The sequence below is a fragment of the Chiroxiphia lanceolata genome, chromosome 6 (assembly GCF_009829145.1).
Source record: "Chiroxiphia lanceolata isolate bChiLan1 chromosome 6, bChiLan1.pri, whole genome shotgun sequence".
NCBI lineage: Eukaryota > Metazoa > Chordata > Aves > Passeriformes > Pipridae > Chiroxiphia > Chiroxiphia lanceolata.
Window position 1 is genome coordinate 11,820,874 of NC_045642.1, and position 17,246 is coordinate 11,838,119.

At 40.8% G+C, this 17,246-nt stretch overlaps 2 protein-coding genes across 4 annotated transcripts; both read left to right on the plus strand.

The window, feature by feature from the left end:
• The first annotated feature begins 601 nt into the window (after window positions 1-601).
• TMEM9B (TMEM9 domain family member B) lies at window positions 602-11,702 on the plus strand. Of its 2 annotated transcripts, none has more exons than XM_032691405.1 (5): window positions 602-766; window positions 2,920-3,011; window positions 6,633-6,741; window positions 7,674-7,808; window positions 10,534-11,702. In XM_032691405.1, exons 1-5 carry the CDS (start codon window positions 692-694, stop codon window positions 10,687-10,689), a joined length of 567 nt encoding a protein of 188 aa, XP_032547296.1. In that variant the 5' UTR covers window positions 602-691; the 3' UTR covers window positions 10,690-11,702. The 2 variants fall into 2 exon arrangements, with proteins under 2 accessions (XP_032547296.1, XP_032547297.1); XM_032691406.1 differs by lacking the exon at window positions 602-766 and adding an exon at window positions 1,179-1,199 and having other exon boundaries at window positions 10,534-11,700.
• Window positions 11,703-11,802: 100 nt separating this feature from the next.
• On the plus strand, window positions 11,803-16,633 carry ASCL3 (achaete-scute family bHLH transcription factor 3). Of its 2 annotated transcripts, none has more exons than XM_032691407.1 (2): window positions 11,803-15,429; window positions 15,761-16,633. In XM_032691407.1, the coding sequence occupies exon 2, from the start codon at window positions 15,766-15,768 to the stop codon at window positions 16,303-16,305; it is 540 nt and encodes a 179-aa protein (XP_032547298.1). In that variant the 5' UTR covers window positions 11,803-15,429; window positions 15,761-15,765; the 3' UTR covers window positions 16,306-16,633. The 2 variants fall into 2 exon arrangements, with proteins under 2 accessions (XP_032547298.1, XP_032547299.1); XM_032691408.1 differs by having other exon boundaries at window positions 11,803-13,751.
• Window positions 16,634-17,246: the final 613 nt, after the last annotated feature.

The following is a 17,246-nucleotide window of genomic DNA, read 5'->3' on the forward strand; positions in this document are numbered from 1 at the left end:
CCTGCGTCCAGTTCTGGGCCCCTCACTTTTAAAAGGACATAGAGATACTGGAGCATGTCCAACGAAGGCCAACAAGGCTTGTGGAAGGTCTAGAAAATATGTCTTGTGATGAACAGCTGAAGCAGATGGGGTTGTTTAGCCTCCAGGAGAGGAGGCTCAGAGGGAATCTTGTCACTCTCTACAACCACCTGAAAGGAGGTTGTAGTGAGGTGGGGGCTAATCTCTTCTGCAGTGCCTGTGGTGAGAGGACCGGAGGAAATGGTCTTAAGCTGACAGGAGAGATTCAGATTAGGTATTAGAAAAAAATTTCAGTGTTATTGTGGTCAGGCATTGGAACAGGTTGCCCAGAGAGGTGGTGGAGTCACCATCCCTTGAGGTGTGTAAGGGGCATCTGGCTCTGGCGCTGGATGATGTGGTTTAGTGGTTCAAGGGTTACAGTGGCAGTACTGGGTTGGCGGTTGGGCTGGATGATCTTAAATGTCTCTTCCAACGTGGACGATTCCACAATTCTACCAACATTTTAGTGCCGGCTGCCCCGCGCCCCGGAACCATCCTGCGGCGCCGCCGTTCCCGCGGGGCCGCCAGCGCGACGGACGGTGGCTCACGTGAGGGCGGCGGCAGGCGGAAGTGATGGCGGCGGGCGGCGGGGGCCCGGCGGCGATAGAGCGGCGATAGAGCGGCGGGGCCCGACATGGCGGTCCGCGGGGCGCGCCTCTGCTCGCTGCTGGCGCTGGCCGCGCTGGCAGGGCTGGGCGCCGAGGCCAAGGTGAGCGGGGCGTGGGGGTCGGCTCGCGGCGGTGCTCCCGGTACCGGGCCCTCCCTCTCTCCCTCCCGTCCCCGCCGCCGCCCCGGGGGAGGCCGGGGCCGGTGTTTTCGGGCGGCCGGGGGAGCGGTGCCGGGCGGCCCGGCCTCTCGCCAGCCCCGCGTTCTTCGCCGGCCTCGAGCTCCTAGCGATTGATGTCGCTTTGACGCGGTGCCCGGGGCCGCCGTCACTCAGAGCTACAGCTGGAGACGGGCTTCCGTTCCCGAGGGTGCCGGGGCTGGGCTGGGCTCCATCGCGGTGCCCCGCGGTACCGTGGGCTCGGCTCTCCCTGCCCGGCCCGGCCTCGCCCGGCTCCGGCTGCCTCTGCTGTTGCTCCTGCTGGGTTCGTGTTTGGAACTGTTACCTCTTCTGTCACAGAACATCGTGTCTCCTAATAGTAAGAGTGCTTCCTATTGTCAGATTACCTGCGTGTCTGAGTTTTCTCCTTTTTAATGATAATCAGCTTCTCTATGGCGAGATCAGAAGTCGCTCAGTATGTGGTGTATATTTACTCTGCTCTCGTGGGCCCCACCTGGAGTGCTGTGTCCAGCTCTGGAGGCCCCGGCACAGGAAGGACACTGACCTGTTGGAGCAAGTCCAGAGGAGGCCATAAAAGCAATCACAGGGCTGGAGCACTTCCCCTTTGAGGAAAGGCCGAGAGATTTGGGCTTGTGCAGCCTCCAGACAAGGAGTTTCCTGAGTGACCTGATTGTGGCCTTCCAGTACCTGAAGGGAGCTTACAGGAAAGGTGAAGAAGAACTGTTTACAAGGGCCTGTAGTGGCAGGATAAGGGGGAGTGGTTTTAAACTGAAAGAGGTTTAGATTAGATATTAGAAAAAAAAAATCTTAACTGTGAGGGTGGTGAAACACTGGCACAGGTTGCCCAGAGAAGTTGTGGGTGCCCCATCCCTGGCAGTGTTCAAGGCCAGGTTGGATGGGGTTTTGAGCAACCTGGTCTAGTGAAAGATGTTGCTGCCTATGAATGCAGTAGAGTTGGAATTAGATGATTTTTAAGGTCCTTTGCAACTCAAACCATTTTATGATTCTGTGATAGTGCAGTCAAGGTTTTCCAACTGACCTCTGCCCACTTGGTGTTACTCTGACTTTGTTGTTCAGTGTAGAAGTTCATTACCTATACTTGTTCACACTTTCTTTTGTAATGCCACAAGAAGTTGCCTTGAACTTCAGATAAGCCATGTTCCCTTGTCTCTTATTATTTGCTCAAAGAAGTTACTCTAATTTGGGTTTGAGAATGCTTTCATCTGTAACTCCTGTCTGACCATCTGTATTCTCTCCCTAGGGTCTTCTGTTCATGTGCAATTTGGGAAAGGAATTAATTATCTTGTTTTAATACACTAGACGAAGTTGTCTTTTTTTTGAAATTCCATTTTCCTCAGTAGTGATCTAAATGTTTTCGGTGCTGCTTCTTTTTTCTTGTCCATAACAGTTAATTCTCTTCACTTCTTTGTGCAGTGCCTATTATTGTTTATATAAATGTTAATTTGTTTCTCTAAAACTGGCTTTGACGAGTTTTCATAGTTTTTCACCTTTAACTTGCCTTTGTTTAAAATTCCTGGTTTGTACTTTTTCTCTACCACACAATAACTTGCAGCAGTTTAAGACAATAGGACCACAGGTTGCACTATTTACTCCAGTAGTTTTCCTTAGGGAGTTGTTTCTCTTGTGGGCAGGAAGGACAGAATTATCCACAGAGGTTTCTTTGCCACTTCCATTTGGGTTTAGTATCCTTTCATTCATTTTGAGCTCATCACTGTATCTGTTATGCAGCTGCCCTCATAAGCTGAATGGTTGAGTAACCAGCATCAGCAACTTCTGCATGTGTATTTTTTCTTATAAAGAAGAATGAGCTTAAATTCTGGATTTTTCTCTAGAAGAACACATCTCTATCTCAAATAATAGTGTTATTTGACAAATTGCTCTGCTTGATTAGTAATTTTGAGGGGTTGTTCTTAAACTTGTAGGAAATCCTGATTAAGACTACACAAAGATACTTGCAAGTAGCTTGTGTTAAATATTTCATGTATTATGTGAAGAGTGTTTTCTGTATCCTTGGTTACTGATGATAATTTGTTCTAAGCATGTTGTTTACTTTACAGAATTCCGAAGATGTCCGGTGTAAATGCATCTGCCCTCCTTACAAGGACCATTCAGGCCATATTTACAACAAAAATGTCTCACAGAAAGACTGGTGAGTGTGTGTACCATACAAAGTTATAATAAACCTTGCTGGTTAAACACTTGTTCTGTGGTGATTATATGTGACTCTCCTGTGGTGGTGCCAGGAGAAATTACATCTGTTGCATAACTTACTGGAAATTTTCTTTCACAAGTACTCCAGAATTCAGCTCTAGCAAGGGATAAGGCTTGAAATCCATGGGTTTTGCCCTGTCTTCTGTTTTGGCTTGCTTGCTTGCATGTTTAGTTGTGTATTTAGACTTGGAATTAGTAGAAGGAAAGAAGGTAGTGTATTTTGAACCCAATGATTTGGAATGGTGTGAAGGCAGGGAAGCACAGACCTGGAACTGGGACTCAGGAGAGTTGTCTCTGCTTGCTCCACTCTTGAAATCCATCCAGTCATTTAGACTCTGTTATTTCTGGAGATCTGTGTTGCTCTGAATTGCAGCCAGACAGTGCAGTGACGTGATGTGGCCTGAGCCATCTGACAACACTTTTTTTGAGAGAGAGAAAGGTCTTGCATCTCTATGCCTCAGCAAGGTGCTCTATTATATCATTTAGGCAGCTGTGGCATGTCAGGCCCTTCTCCAAGCTGAGGACTGATGTACCTGGCCATGGATGAGAGGTGGGGGAGAAAGGGAGCTGACAGTGGTTTGTTACACTGGCCTAGCTCCCGTGTGTAAGTTCACCTGGAGTGTCATTGCCTGTGTGAATCATCAATTAAAACACCCTGTTTTAGAGTTGTGTTGTTCCTGGAAGTGCTCAGAGATTCTTAGGTCAGCCTATTAAGGCGTGACATACTTCCTGATGTATTGACTCTTCTTCAGTTACATTAAGAATTGATAAAAGACTTTTCAGTCTGATGAGTAGCAGCAGGTTGGCATCTTGGTTATGCAAAATTCATGCCCCCTAAGTAGGCCCACAAAAATGATTATAGAAATAAAATCAGAGATATGATTTGATAGATATGATATCTACAGAGATATTTAGAGCTATTAAATTACTTCCAGAAGAAATGTGAGAAACAAGGCTGTATATTTTATTCTGAACTAATAAACATAAAACACACTGTCCAATCAAAATTATTATTTTTGTCCCACGTTATTTACTTAACATCATTACTCCTACTATGACAAATTAAGTTGCAGCAATGAAACATGTTGATAGAATTCCAGCTGCAGCAGGCATTTCAGAGTAGTACTGGTTTTATTGTTAATTCCCACTCTACAAATGCAAGTGGATTTTTTTTTCAGTGGGTACTGCTTAGTGTGGGCCTTACTAGCAGAAAAGACCCTGTTTCCCATTAAATCAATATTAATACTCATTGAAGTAAAAATTACCTTTGAAGACTTGACTAATTTTATGATGACAGGCACTGTTGCATACAGGATCTCAAAAATCTATTTTATCACCTTAAATCTTGTTTTGTTGAGATTATTTCTTAATGAGCATGTGGGAATGCTTTATGTCTTTGATCTTCTGTTTGAGATATCTTCTTGCCACTTGTAAAAGACTTGATTGCTAGTTTATGTGCAACAAAATCAACAAATTCAGTGCTGTACTTTGGCTTCTGCATCAGTAAGGTAATCTGCATGAGGTAATCTGCATCAGTGCAAGATTAGTTATGGAATAGAACTGGCTGGTGTGCACCATTCTTTAGGTATTTGATCAGTTAGTCATGAGACAAGCCAGATCAGTTTTTAGTGTCTTTATGAATTATGTACAGTATAATGACTACTTACTGCTGGCTTGTCCAGACATAAAATGAAAATTTAATTTTTAATGTTGAGCCTGTTATGTGCCTCATGATACTCTTATTTGGATGCTTCAGTTCTCTCTCTTGGAATGGTCTGTTCCTTGGCTTCAGGCTGGCAAACAGCACGTTATGTGAACATCAGTGTGGGCTGGGGTGCTCTGACACCACTGAAAGCACTGACTCTCCTGGAGTCAGGCTTTTAACTGTTCCAGGCAGTCCCATCCTCTGCTGGGGAAGCAGAGTAGTGCCTAGGTGTTTACAGGGTTAAATAACCCACTTCCAGAGCTCAAAGTACAAACACCCACCCTCTACAGGCACTGGTGTGGAGGCCTGCAGTGGTGTCATGGATGTGGGGGCAAGGAAGATGCCCTGTCCATGAGCTGAGTGAGCTGGAAACCTGCCTGTGCAGGAGCTGCCCTTCTGACAAGAGCAGCTTGCCTTGGAAAAACTGCTTTCTTGGTGCTGTTACTGTGTGTGCAAGGGAGAGGGTGGTAATGTAGAGGCAGGTGGGCGGGAAAATCGTTTACAAAAGTGTCAGCCTTTTCTGTATTTTCCTCTGAACTTGCCCTGGAATCACTGTCCAAGAAAACACATTATCTCAATTCTAAGGTTCTGATAGATTTTACACTTCCTAGCAACTTGAAACACTGAACTGGAGGAAAAAACCTGTTGACATGAGTATTTTTATATTCTCGGTAACTACTGTACTTAAAGTATGTGCAAGATTTCTACAGAACTTGTGCAGCATATTGATGCAAGCTTCCAGTCATAGGAACAGCAATTGCACTGATTATAATCCGCATGTATTTTTGATTTTGCAGCTTGAATGCTGCACTCTTCCACAGAGGAGAATGTAATTCAGCTTTCACGTAAATAAGAAAGATAAACCTTCCACTCCCCTCCAGAGGCTGTGACTTGGCACTCAGTAGTTGTAGTTATGAAGAAGAAATGCAAAGAAAACAGTGCCTGGCTGTGTGTTTGCAGCATTGTAATTTAGCCCAGCGGTGTTGAGTTCTAGGCTGCTGCTGTCGCTTCAGGCATTTTGTTGCATTACTTGTTTCTGACTGTGCTGACATTGAGGTAACCAGGATAAAGGCAAAACAGGATTTTGGTTTTACCAGTGGTCTGGAGAGACCCTGGGGTCTGAACTCTGAATAACCAACCTAAGTCAGCAGAAAGACCAAAATTGCCTAAGTTGTTGTTGGAAGCAGTTGTGTCATGGCAGCTGGATTTTAGTGCTGTGGTATAGAGCACCCATAGTATTGTCAACCACACTTATTGACATGGGAGTGGCATACATTTTGTAATCTTTTAAGTCAGGTTGTGCTTTTGCTGAAAGCTGAATGCTCTTTATTCACTATCCTGAGAAACAACCCATCTGATCTCCCTTTTTTTTTTTTTTTTTTTCAACTCCTGTACCTTGTGATGGCAAGAAAAAAGAACTTCAGTTCATGAATATCACAGAGAGGTTAATCTCCCTTCAGAGAGTGGAAGGATAGAATAAGGCTCTTTTGAGTATGATGAAGAAAGAAATGGAATGAATAGCTGGAATTTACTTCTATCCATCATGTCAGTGTCAAATAATGCATTTGTGCTGGATTTGTATCCTTGGACTTGTTCTGCTAACAGCTTTAATACTTTCACTGAAAAATGAAAACACTGTATTGAGACAGAAAGCCCTTAAAACTTGTTTAGCAGCTTGTCAATAGCTGAATATCTTGTCTAAGTGGAATAATTGTGGAGTAGGGATTTAGTTACACCTCCAGTTTAGAACAACTGAACTTAAACAAAGGTGGCTTCTCAGCTCCTGCAGCATAGTGGAACAGCCAAGCTAAAACCAGCTCAAAACTGACTGGGCAGTTTCTGTCTTTTCTTCAGTGATTGTCTTCACGTGGTGGAGCCTATGCCTGTCCCTGGGCCTGATGTAGAAGCCTACTGCTTACGTTGTGAGTGCAAGTATGAGGAGAGGAGCTCTGTCACAATTAAGGTAAATGTGATTTTGTTGGCATATATGAAATACTTCAACTGTTTAGTAAATATGTCTGTTGTCTTTTAGAGAAATATTCTTTCTAAAGGGAAAACTTTTCTAAAGCAGCCTAAGATTGAGCTTTTTTTCACAGTAGTTGCTCACAGTTTATCTTGAGTGGTAACAATAGTGTCCAACTATAGCTGAAGAAGCAAACTTGAGACCCTTTATTGAAGATCATTTGAGATTAGGCTTTACACCTGGCTAAAATTCTGAGTGTTAAGCTTTGGGCTTTGTTTTTCTGATTATTTTAGGAGGGCTCTCATTACTCGTCTGCCTTACTTGCTTACTATAAATTTCCTTTATACATTGGCAAGATAAAAAGAGCAAGATTGTCCATGTTTGTTCTAACAGGTGTTTTCTGTGTTCTTTACATTCTTATCCTATGGGAGCCATTGAGCCCTGGACTGGGTGAATAGATCGAGCAGTGTATCTTATGGTCTTTGATAACACAAACCACTTTTTTTGCTATTTTAGAAGTTTGGTATTTTGTTTTGCCTTCCCATTTTGCTTGGTGACTGTTTGAATGCAGATCTGTCCTAGAGAGTGGACATCATTGGGTGTTGCCCCAAATTAGTAAGCCCACTTTAATGGTCAGACTGAACAGTTGTCTTGGCTGAGGTGAGATTTATAACACTGAATTGTTTTAAGAGGGATCACATAAGATTTTTAGCAAGCTCTCACTAAGAGGAACTGTTTCAAGCTAATATACATCTACCCCAAACCCTATTAATACCAAGTTGTAGTTTGTTGGTTTTCCTCTCTTCATGGGTTTTAAGTCATCTGGTGACACTACCAGAGATTAGACATTGGGTGTACTCTTATTTTGGTCCTTGTTGTGAGACTGTGGGAAGAACATCACAATCCTGGTAAACTGTGCTTGCATTATTTAGGTAACAATCATCATATACCTGTCTATTTTGGGCCTACTTCTTCTGTACATGGTGTACCTTACCCTGGTGGAGCCTATACTGAAGAGACGTCTCCTTGGACATTCACAGCTCATACAAAGTGATGAAGACATTGGGGTGAGTTCACCAGCATGTTCATGTACTTGGTGAGCATAAAGATTGGGATGATTAGTTGATAGAAAATTATTTGGGATGAGCAGCTTTTTTTGCCAGGCAGTGTAAATGCTTTCCCTGAAGGGAGAGCATAAAAAAAAGCCGTGTGGTGACTTCTGTGAAGCCATTCTTTCATTTTTCACTGGGCTAGAAAGTAGTGAGGGGGGAACTGCTTCAGTTATCCCAGCTCTGAGCACAGATTATTTTCACAGAGAAGAAACAGTAGGAAGGGAGGTGAGCATATATATAGGAGTACAACTTAAGTGTTAGTGATCCAGAGTCTTGCTGGTGATCACATTTACTCAAATTGCTTACTGTGCAAAAAGGAGTGGTTGCATCTTCTTTTGTTCCAGTTTGAATTTGTTGATGCTAAAAATTCAAGAAGAAATTGCTATAATGAAGTAAAACAGTGATTGATGCAGAAATAATTTCTTAGTATTACAGCTAGAAATCAAAATGTGACAGTATATTCCAGAACAACCTTTTCTGGGAGGAAAAGGAGAGTAGTCCATTAGTGATGCAGTTCCTGTCATTACTGGCCTTTCTAATCTCCAGCACCGGGTAATAATCGTGTATTTTTGCTGTGAAATCAAGGCACATAAAACGCAGCTGATAAAAACTATTATCTAGGAAAATGCTTAATTTTGAATACTTAATAACCCTCTTGCCAAACAGCAACACCTTTTAAAGTGAAGATGACTTATGATTATGTCCCACTGTTTCTGAAATTCCTTGTGGATTACATATAGATATGTTGCAACTATCTTTGTATTGACACCATAGGATTTTCCCTATGTTGTTACTTGTAGGGGAATTTTGGGTTGAGGGTTTTTTTATTTTTTTTTTTTTTTTTTACTTGTGCTGTATGCTGTGGCTCAGACAAATTTGTACCTTAAATGAATTATATTAATACCCTCAAATCTGGGTTAAAATCTTTTGGCTGTAGGTGGATGAAGTGAAATAAGTCCCGTGGCACAGTTCACGTTAACTGCAGAATGAATTTACCTTAAAATCTGGGTCCATCTTAACCAATGCTGTGTTGGCCTGAGCTGTTCTCTGACCTGTGCCTGTGGAGTCACTAGTGCTTTTATCTGCAGTGATGCTTGGAACAAATGACACCTCATGTCCTTGCTTACTTCAAGTTGCTCCTTTCCTGTTAATCCTCCACCTGTTACAGTGAATGTAGCATAATTTAAGGTTACTCATCCTCATCCTTGCCTTCCCTCTTGCAAGTTCTTGAGTATTCTTGTCACACTTTGGAAATACCATGTGCATTGATTTTTGTGGCTGAATTTCAAGCCAGTATGTTTGCTCTTTCTCATTGCCTATTGATAACAATGGTAACTGATGAATGTAAGCCACTTCCATAGTCCTCTTTCTTATTAAATTCTTTTTTCCCTTTGTTGTCTACATAGAAATTGAGAGTAGCTAGCCTTTGAGCTGAGATTCTTGTTTATCAGGAAGGCCAGTACCATCCAGCCTGTCCTGCATTCTCCCACCACCTGTTCTGTGGTAGAAATGTGGTGTTATTGTGATTTTGTTTCCCTGTGAATGAAGGGATCTGTCACCTGTTAAATGCCTGTTCTAGGTATATCCAACTCTACAACTTTTTGTGGTGAGATTACAGCTCTTCTGGTCATGGATTGTCTCTTGTTCTCTGAGCATATTTATTTGAGGCTCATGTGTGGCTTTGGGACTTGTAGCAATCACTTCAATAGTATTGTTGATGATAATCTCTGTACAACTAAGAACTAGCACTGAGCTGCTCTACATAGTCATATCACAAATGAAGTAGCCATTAATATGAATGTCTTCAAAAGTGTTCTGGAAAAAAAAAGGACTGTGAAATGTAGGCATTCAAAAAGACAGTTATTTAATACAGGACATAATTACATTATTTTTCATTATGCATTATATATATGATGTTTTGTGACATAGCCTTAGCAGCATGACTTTGTCCAAAACAGTTTGGTAGAACTGAAGAAGTTCTATCAAAGTTCAGTTCCAACATTTACTATTTGTAACCTTGTTATATTTCCTAGAAGGAAAATAAAGCTTTGCAGGTACTGCTAGAAAACAGACAGAGTAAATATAAAACAAACACTGGGTTTTTGTTGAGTTCTGTCACTTAAACAGCTGTATTGACACTGTGCTTTTAGACAGCTCAGTACAATAGGCTTAGTTTGGTAAACATCAGAGTGTGTTGGTTTTATATAGAAACTGTGTGTGAACATCCTGAACTGCGTGGCAGTAAATGCCCAAGAGCTGGCAGAGAACTGGCTTGTAGATTCAGTTTTAAAGTGAAGTGCATCATGACTGGGAGGCTCCCAGTGCCTGGGTCTGTCCCTCCAGCTCCTAATGGATGCAAGACTGTGGTTCTAAACCTGCAGCTCACCGTGGTGTCTCTGGGCAGCAGATGGTTGATTGACAGTACAATGAAGTGTGGTCTGTTTGGGAAACCTGTGGAAGTTACTGTGAATGAGAAATTGAAGTACAGTTCTAACTATTCAAAAACTTGCTTAGTCATTATTACTGACCTGCTTGTTGAAACAGCTTGTTTGTCCTAAAAAAAAAAAAAAAAAAAGAAAAGAGACAAAACCCAAACACCCAAACAAACCTTTGGAATGTAAGGACACAAAAGACTAATGTGGAATTGTTGGGGTCTAACTCTTGACTTTTGCCCTTCCAGGATCACCAGCCTTTTGCAAACGCACACGATGTGCTGGCTCGTTCTCGGAGCCGCGCCAACGTGCTGAACAAAGTGGAGTACGCCCAGCAGCGCTGGAAGCTGCAGGTCCAAGAGCAGCGCAAATCCGTCTTCGACCATCACGTTGTGCTGAGTTAATTGTGTCTCAGTAAAACAACTCCAGGGAAGTCAAGTGGACTAATGGAAAGAGCTGACGTATGTCTTCCTGATCCTGCCAATTCAGAAGAGTTTTCTTGAGTGATTTTTTGTTGATTTAAAAGAAATAAAGAGAAAAAGTGTTTGAACTTCGAAGGAATGTACTGGAGTGGGAGCAGTTTTAAAAGATTAGTTAACCAAAAGCTAAAATCTTTACATTTTCAAATGGCTTTTACTAACAAAACTGAAAAGAAAACAAGCCCTAAGATACCTTGGGTTGCCACTGTGGTACATTATTTACAGTTGTGACTTTATGGTGGTTTTTAACTATATATTTCTCTCTGCCATTTATGTGGTTAAAAAGTACCTGGGAACACAGTAATTACTTACAACTCACTAATCACTTTATGTAAAGACCTTTTGTAAATATACTTGGATTTTCTGCTGATTAATGCTAGGTACTGGAAATCGAAGTCTTGCAGTGTAGTTTTCGTATCAGAGAATGAAATCCTGGTTGGCTCTATTCATCATTTGGTTTCTTGCACTCGTACCTTCAAGATGCTTGTATGGCAAGTGATGTCTGCAGATTTAAGGTAAAACATAATGGACACTGACTCTTTGAACTGCATATTTCAAGTACTGTGATGTAGATAAATTCAAATGCAGTGCACATCAAGGCAGTGTTATTTTGTTCTATTTTGCTTTAATAGCTTAATATATTGTAGGTGTATGATAGCTCTTAAAAAAAATCTTTCCCTTTCTTTTCATGGGTAAAGTCTCAGGAGTTAGTATATGATGAAATATTTATTATAAAAATCTTCCTGCATTTGTCTGGATTGATGGTGTAAGGCACATACTTTCTCTAGCACCTGTCATCTTGGGAGTTAGGTGTATTTTTTTATCTGTGACTCTGTACTCATCTCTCTTAAGAGGTATACAGTTGCTAGATGACTAACTTTCATATACCCCCTTTGGAATGTAACAATTAAAGATAAAACTGATTTTTGAAAAATGGATCTGCATTATCAGTTTGTCATCATTTTTCTCCCTCTTTATGCTGCATGCAAATCCAAACTATAAAAGTACTCCTCTAAAAATGCTTCAAAGTAGAAATATGCTCTTATTGAGTGGTTAGATAAAGAAAGGCTCATCAAATTGTTAATCTAAAAAAAAATTTTAATCTCTGACTCAAATGTAGCTGTGCATATGTAGGTACATTATTGTCTGCTACTGTTTTCAGTTCCAGTGTGGAAGGAAGTGGTATGTGGAAGAGTACTATATGTTTCTGGGTGCAGTTTTGACTTGCTTAGTTTACAGCCTGGGGGACAGACTATACCTCTACACCTCTGCCACATCAGTGGTGGGGACACTGTTGTCCCATAACATCTGCGTTGACTGAGCTCCTTTGCAGATACAGAGCTTCATTCTCACATCAGTCCTGTAATCTTCCAAAACTGAGTTCATCTGGAAGGATTTATAGCAGATGGCTAATTGGTGGATGCACAGGACTCTTCCTTTAAATTTAAAAACAAACAAACCAACAAACCCCACAAAGACTGACAGGACAAAAAACGTAAAAACAAGCTTGGGTTCGAGATACTGTGTTCAACATCCCACCCTGATGAATGGAATGTTGATCAGTGGATATTGTTATGACAGTCATGTACTTAGGGTCCCCTAAGGAAAAGTAGTGCAATTTGTTGAGCACGTGCCTCTCTACCAGTCCTGGCAGATGTTCTACCTCTTGGCTGCCTTTTTGACGAGGCCTGAAGCTGGTGTGGGATGGAGGATGCCAAATACAGCATTGTGGCTTCACACAAGGGCAGCAGCAGGAGCAGAATCTTTCCTTGATGGCTGGCAGTCTCAAGAAGACAAGACTGAGTGTATGTAGCTCTCTTGGTAGTAGATCAAGTGCTTCTTAATCTTACAGATACTTCTGAAATTTTTAAGCTAAACTGGTTTTGGTTTGGGGTTTTTTTTGTGTGGTTATACTGATAGAAGGGCCAAATAGTGGGATAATCTAAAATATTGAGGTAATCCTGTAAAATGTGGGAATTTAGAGGATGGGTGTCCTATTTCTTTGCAGTTGTACAATTGGACAGCTATATACTGATATAAGTAGCATCTGTATACCTGTATACATGGGATTATACAGGCTGATTGCTCCATACTATGTTTCTAAATTTAAGCAAAACTTCAAAATGTTTGTCTTGCTACTGGTTGCTGTCTGTATTCAAATCTTACCTCTTCTTACATATATTCACCTTTTATATGGTGTTATACTTCCTAACAATAAGGGAATTTCCCAAAATTACAAAAGAATGCAGATTAAATTTGAGGGTAGTAAGCTACCTAATGTGTCCTCACCTCTAATGGAGACAAATCCATCATAAGTTTCCTCTTAATAAATGCTGTTTTTCTGTGTTCAAAATAGAGCTTTGAAAATTTGCTTATGCCTTGGTGAATATTTACCTAAATTCTAGATGACTGTTATATTTAGACATTAAAGTATGAAATGCCAATAAATGAAAATAGTGCTTTAGTAAACTGTAACAGAATGTATACAGGAAGTAAACAAAGTAGGTTCCTAATACTTTTTCAGGTAATCTGGATGTATTCAATAACAGTTTCAAAATTTGTAGCCCTTGGTGCCAAGTTCTGTTGCCATCATAGCTGTGGTGTGGGTGGAAGAGCCCAACCAGAAATGAGCAGATCTAACTGTAAGCTACTTTGCATGTTGTCAGTTGACTATAAATTGCAGCAGTCTTTGACTCAGCGGAACAAGCGACACAATTCAGGTAAGAGACTTGCATGTTGCTGTGTCTAGCCAAGATCTTCACTGAATATCAATGTTTTTGTAAATCACTTCTACCAGCCATTCACTAACAATGCTTCCATAGCTCTTTAATGAATCCTGTTTAATACGATCTCTTATTTAATAAGGTGTAAGAAAAATGGAACATTAATTTCTTTTTTTTTAAATATCATTCAGATATTTTCAGGTATTCATCACTCTTAAAATAGCACGTCTTGTTTCCTTGGATTTTACATCCATCTGAAGATTGGTGAGTCTCTGGTCTAAGAGGAAAACGTTCCCAACACTTGGATTTTGCACTTTGAGCTGGTAGTAAGGCAGCAGGTAACTGTTTTATGTAATGCTGTTGTCCAGCAGAAGTGTCAGTACTAAGCAACAAATACTGCAAGTATCTCTTCTTGAGGAGTTGTGTTGGTTTTGATTTCTTGCTCTGTAATGATGTTTTGCTGTAAGTTTTTGTTTTGCTATGTAGCAGACTTTTTCCTTGGACAGTGTTTTTAAGTTGCTAGCAGTAGAAAGTTTTTAGAAAATAACCTGTGTAAGTAGAAGGAAAGATGACTGGCTACTGTTTTGATTTTACAATGAGTGTATATTCACCTCTGATTTTTTTGCATGCGTACTAATGTGAAATGGATGTGTGTTCATGCTTTCAGCCTACCTACAGAAGTACCTGTTTAAAGTGCATGTGACTTTCACTCATGTCTAACAGCACGCTATAAATGAAGTCTTAATTCATTGGATTTCTGTCATGAAATCTATGTGCACTAGAAAAAGAGACAACACTGAGTTCAGAGGCATTTTCATAGAATATGTTGAGAGGACAGGCCCACACTGAGTAAAAAATTCTCTCTGTATAAACATGGCAGGTATGAAGTCGTTAGAAAACATTACAATATCCCCATATCCTTGTGAAGGATTCAGGTGATCCCATTTATGTTATGGAGCTGTGATTGGAGCATTTGAAGCTTTGCAAGATTTTTGTGAGTACTAGACACTGGATGTGTCTAGTAACCTAGCTGAATGTTCATGTGTGGTTTCCATTTTAGAGGATGTAATATAACTTAAGTGCTTTAGACAGCAATGTACAGGTGTGCAAGTGGATGGTGAGTAAGAACATTTTTGGATAAATTCTGTGTAGGCAAGTATTGCCTTCAAGCTGTAAGGATGGCTCACAGTAATTCTTCAAAAATTAACTAGTAATTTCAAGTGTATTTTAAGTAGCTATTAGGTGACAGTCATTACATTATCAGCACTTATGCTGATATTTAGCTATTTGAATAATGATATTGAGAAGACACTATAATGTAGCTTCCTATAAACTACTGCAAGATTATCTTTGAAATAAATCTGTAAGGGTGATTTTAAATAGTTACACCTGCTGTAATGCTGCTCTGAAGAGAGGATATGGGGTTTTAGTAGGCCAGTCTGAGTCAGAGCAGTGCCCCAACAACTGTGTGCAGTCCTTTCTTAGTATTATTAGGACATGTATTTTTTCCTTTAATATTGATTATTTTTATTGATTATAGTCCTCTATCAATAGGATTGTATTTAGTATTTCATATCTGTGTTTAATCTGCAGATGAGTGCAGGAGGAGCATGAGGACCCAAGGAGATGTTAGGCTTAGCAGACATTCTCTCTTCTTTCTAAATTCTCTAAACTTCTTTTAAACCTTTTTATGTTGAGAAGATGTAATACCTGACAGACGTGAAACTAAGATTGAGATAGCACAAGCTTTCCATCTATTTAAGATAGTATGGTGAATGAGACATCAAATGAACAGAGGGAAAAAATGATTTGTCTTTGAAGGCTTTTTGGTATGAAGAGGGAGTCTTTTACTGCAATTGTAGATTTAATTTTTTTCAGGAGGAGAAGGGGGTGGAGATAATGTCTCAGATGTTGGCCTGCTTTGTTTATTGTCTCCAGACATGTAAGTTTTGGTGGATTTGGAGCAAGCTAGACTGATGTGGAGTACGTAGATTCTCTTAATTTCTAAATCTGAGGTGAAGGGAGACTGCTTGCTCTTTCCTGTTGTGAATTATTTTAATCAGTGTTGTTGACTTACACTTCCTGTTTTTTCAAATGGCAAATTGTTTGTTCTATCTAATGATCTTCTAACACCTTTCTGAAATGTCACAAACGCATTCAGAATCTCTTCTGGAAAATGCCAGTGAGGCCGAGTGTTGGTAGGTCTGCATGAGGTGTTTTTATTACTGTTCAGTAAGAGTTGTTTAAACTATTATGTAACTGTGTGTTTACAGGTTAAATGCAGAACCTGATGGATGGCAAAAGCTACTGTAACCTCATCTGTACTGAGACCCAGCGCATACAACTGGCCCGGCCTTTCTGTGCCGACCCACTGGTCACATTCCACGTGCACCCAGAAACACCAAACCAGGTCACTTGCTGTGAGGATTTGTCGTTCCTTCCTTTCATGTCTGAGCATCTCATCACGGAGAACTTCTACAGTGAGCCCTGTACCTTTCCCTACCAAATGCCCCATTCCAATTTCCACAGAAGTGAGTACTCCTACGGGCCAGCTTTCATCAGGAAGAGGAATGAGAGGGAAAGGCAGCGGGTTAAGTGTGTCAATGAAGGCTATGCTAAGCTGAGGCATCACCTGCCGAAGGAGTACTTGGAGAAACGGCTCAGCAAGGTAGAGACACTCCGTGCTGCAATAAAATACATTAGGTACCTGCAGTCTGTTCTGTACAGTGATTCTGTGGCGGCAGGAAAAAACATCATGGAGCCAAGCCAAGCACCTAAAGCAGTTAACAAACAGAACCAGTTTTTGCAGGCGATCTAAAGTGTTCCAAACCAAGCAAAAGGTACCACGTCTGGGAGCGTAGTAGCCACTCCATTAATGACGTGCGTGTTCCTGGCACATCTTGGGAGCAGCTCGGAGCACACGTCAGTGTCAGCCCACACAGGAGCTTTAGTTTTGCAGATAGTAACTAAACTTAGATACCAACAAGACCACTGGGAAAATCTCAGCTGAATGACCTAAGTTAATTCATGAAAAATCAGGAAGCGTTTCTAAATTTGTCACCAAGCTAAAAATGTAGCACCTATATGTGTGAAGTAACTGTATGTATCATCACAATCTGCATGCTTTAAAATAAAATCTTTCTACTGATGGGACTGAGATTCTTCTCATTTTTTGTTATGTTACTGATTTGCTCTCACATACACTTTATTAAAAGATTCATGATTGCCAATGCTTCTCTTAAAAGACCCTTTTAAAGGTTCGAAGGAGTGTTGTTAGATGCCAACAGAAAGAATAGCTTAGTTTAAAAGGGAGAAATAAAGTAGGGTGGCAGCTTTCTGCAGCACAATTACTGAACATAGGAAGATCATTAATTTTGCATGTGCTGTTTCATTGTTTTCTTATTAGTGAATATTTTAATCACATTGAAAACTACTGGCTTAGCCTAATATTGGTTGAAAATTGGATTCTTATTTGGATGTCACTACCCTTAAAAATTACTGGAACTGTTCACCCGATACACTACATAAAGAAGGCTGGGAAGGTCTTGGCTATGGGGAAAAAACAATTCTGCAACAGAAATTTTTTGGGACTTTGACTGATAATGGTTGAGGTCTGGGGTCGTCTTCCCCAGCCTCCCAGTCTGTTCCTCTGTACTATTGATGGTTTCAGTCAGGTGTTGTAGAATAGATTTGTACGAAGATGATGAAGAGTTTAGCTCACAACTGGTAAAAGTGTTCTTAACATTTGCTCTGCGTATT

Excerpts from the sequence above, each read along its gene's own strand:
- TMEM9B (XM_032691405.1), top strand. The coding sequence starts at position 692 with ATGGCGGTCCGCGGGGCGCGCCTCTGCTCGCTGCTGGCGCTGGCCGCG. Across the intron at positions 3,012-6,632 it reads AATGTCTCACAGAAAGACTG|TGATTGTCTTCACGTGGTGG; the intron begins GTGAGTGTGTGT and ends TCTTTTCTTCAG. Across the intron at positions 7,809-10,533 it reads AAAGTGATGAAGACATTGGG|GATCACCAGCCTTTTGCAAA; the intron begins GTGAGTTCACCA and ends TTGCCCTTCCAG.
- ASCL3 (XM_032691407.1), top strand. The coding sequence starts at position 15,766 with ATGCAGAACCTGATGGATGGCAAAAGCTACTGTAACCTCATCTGTACT.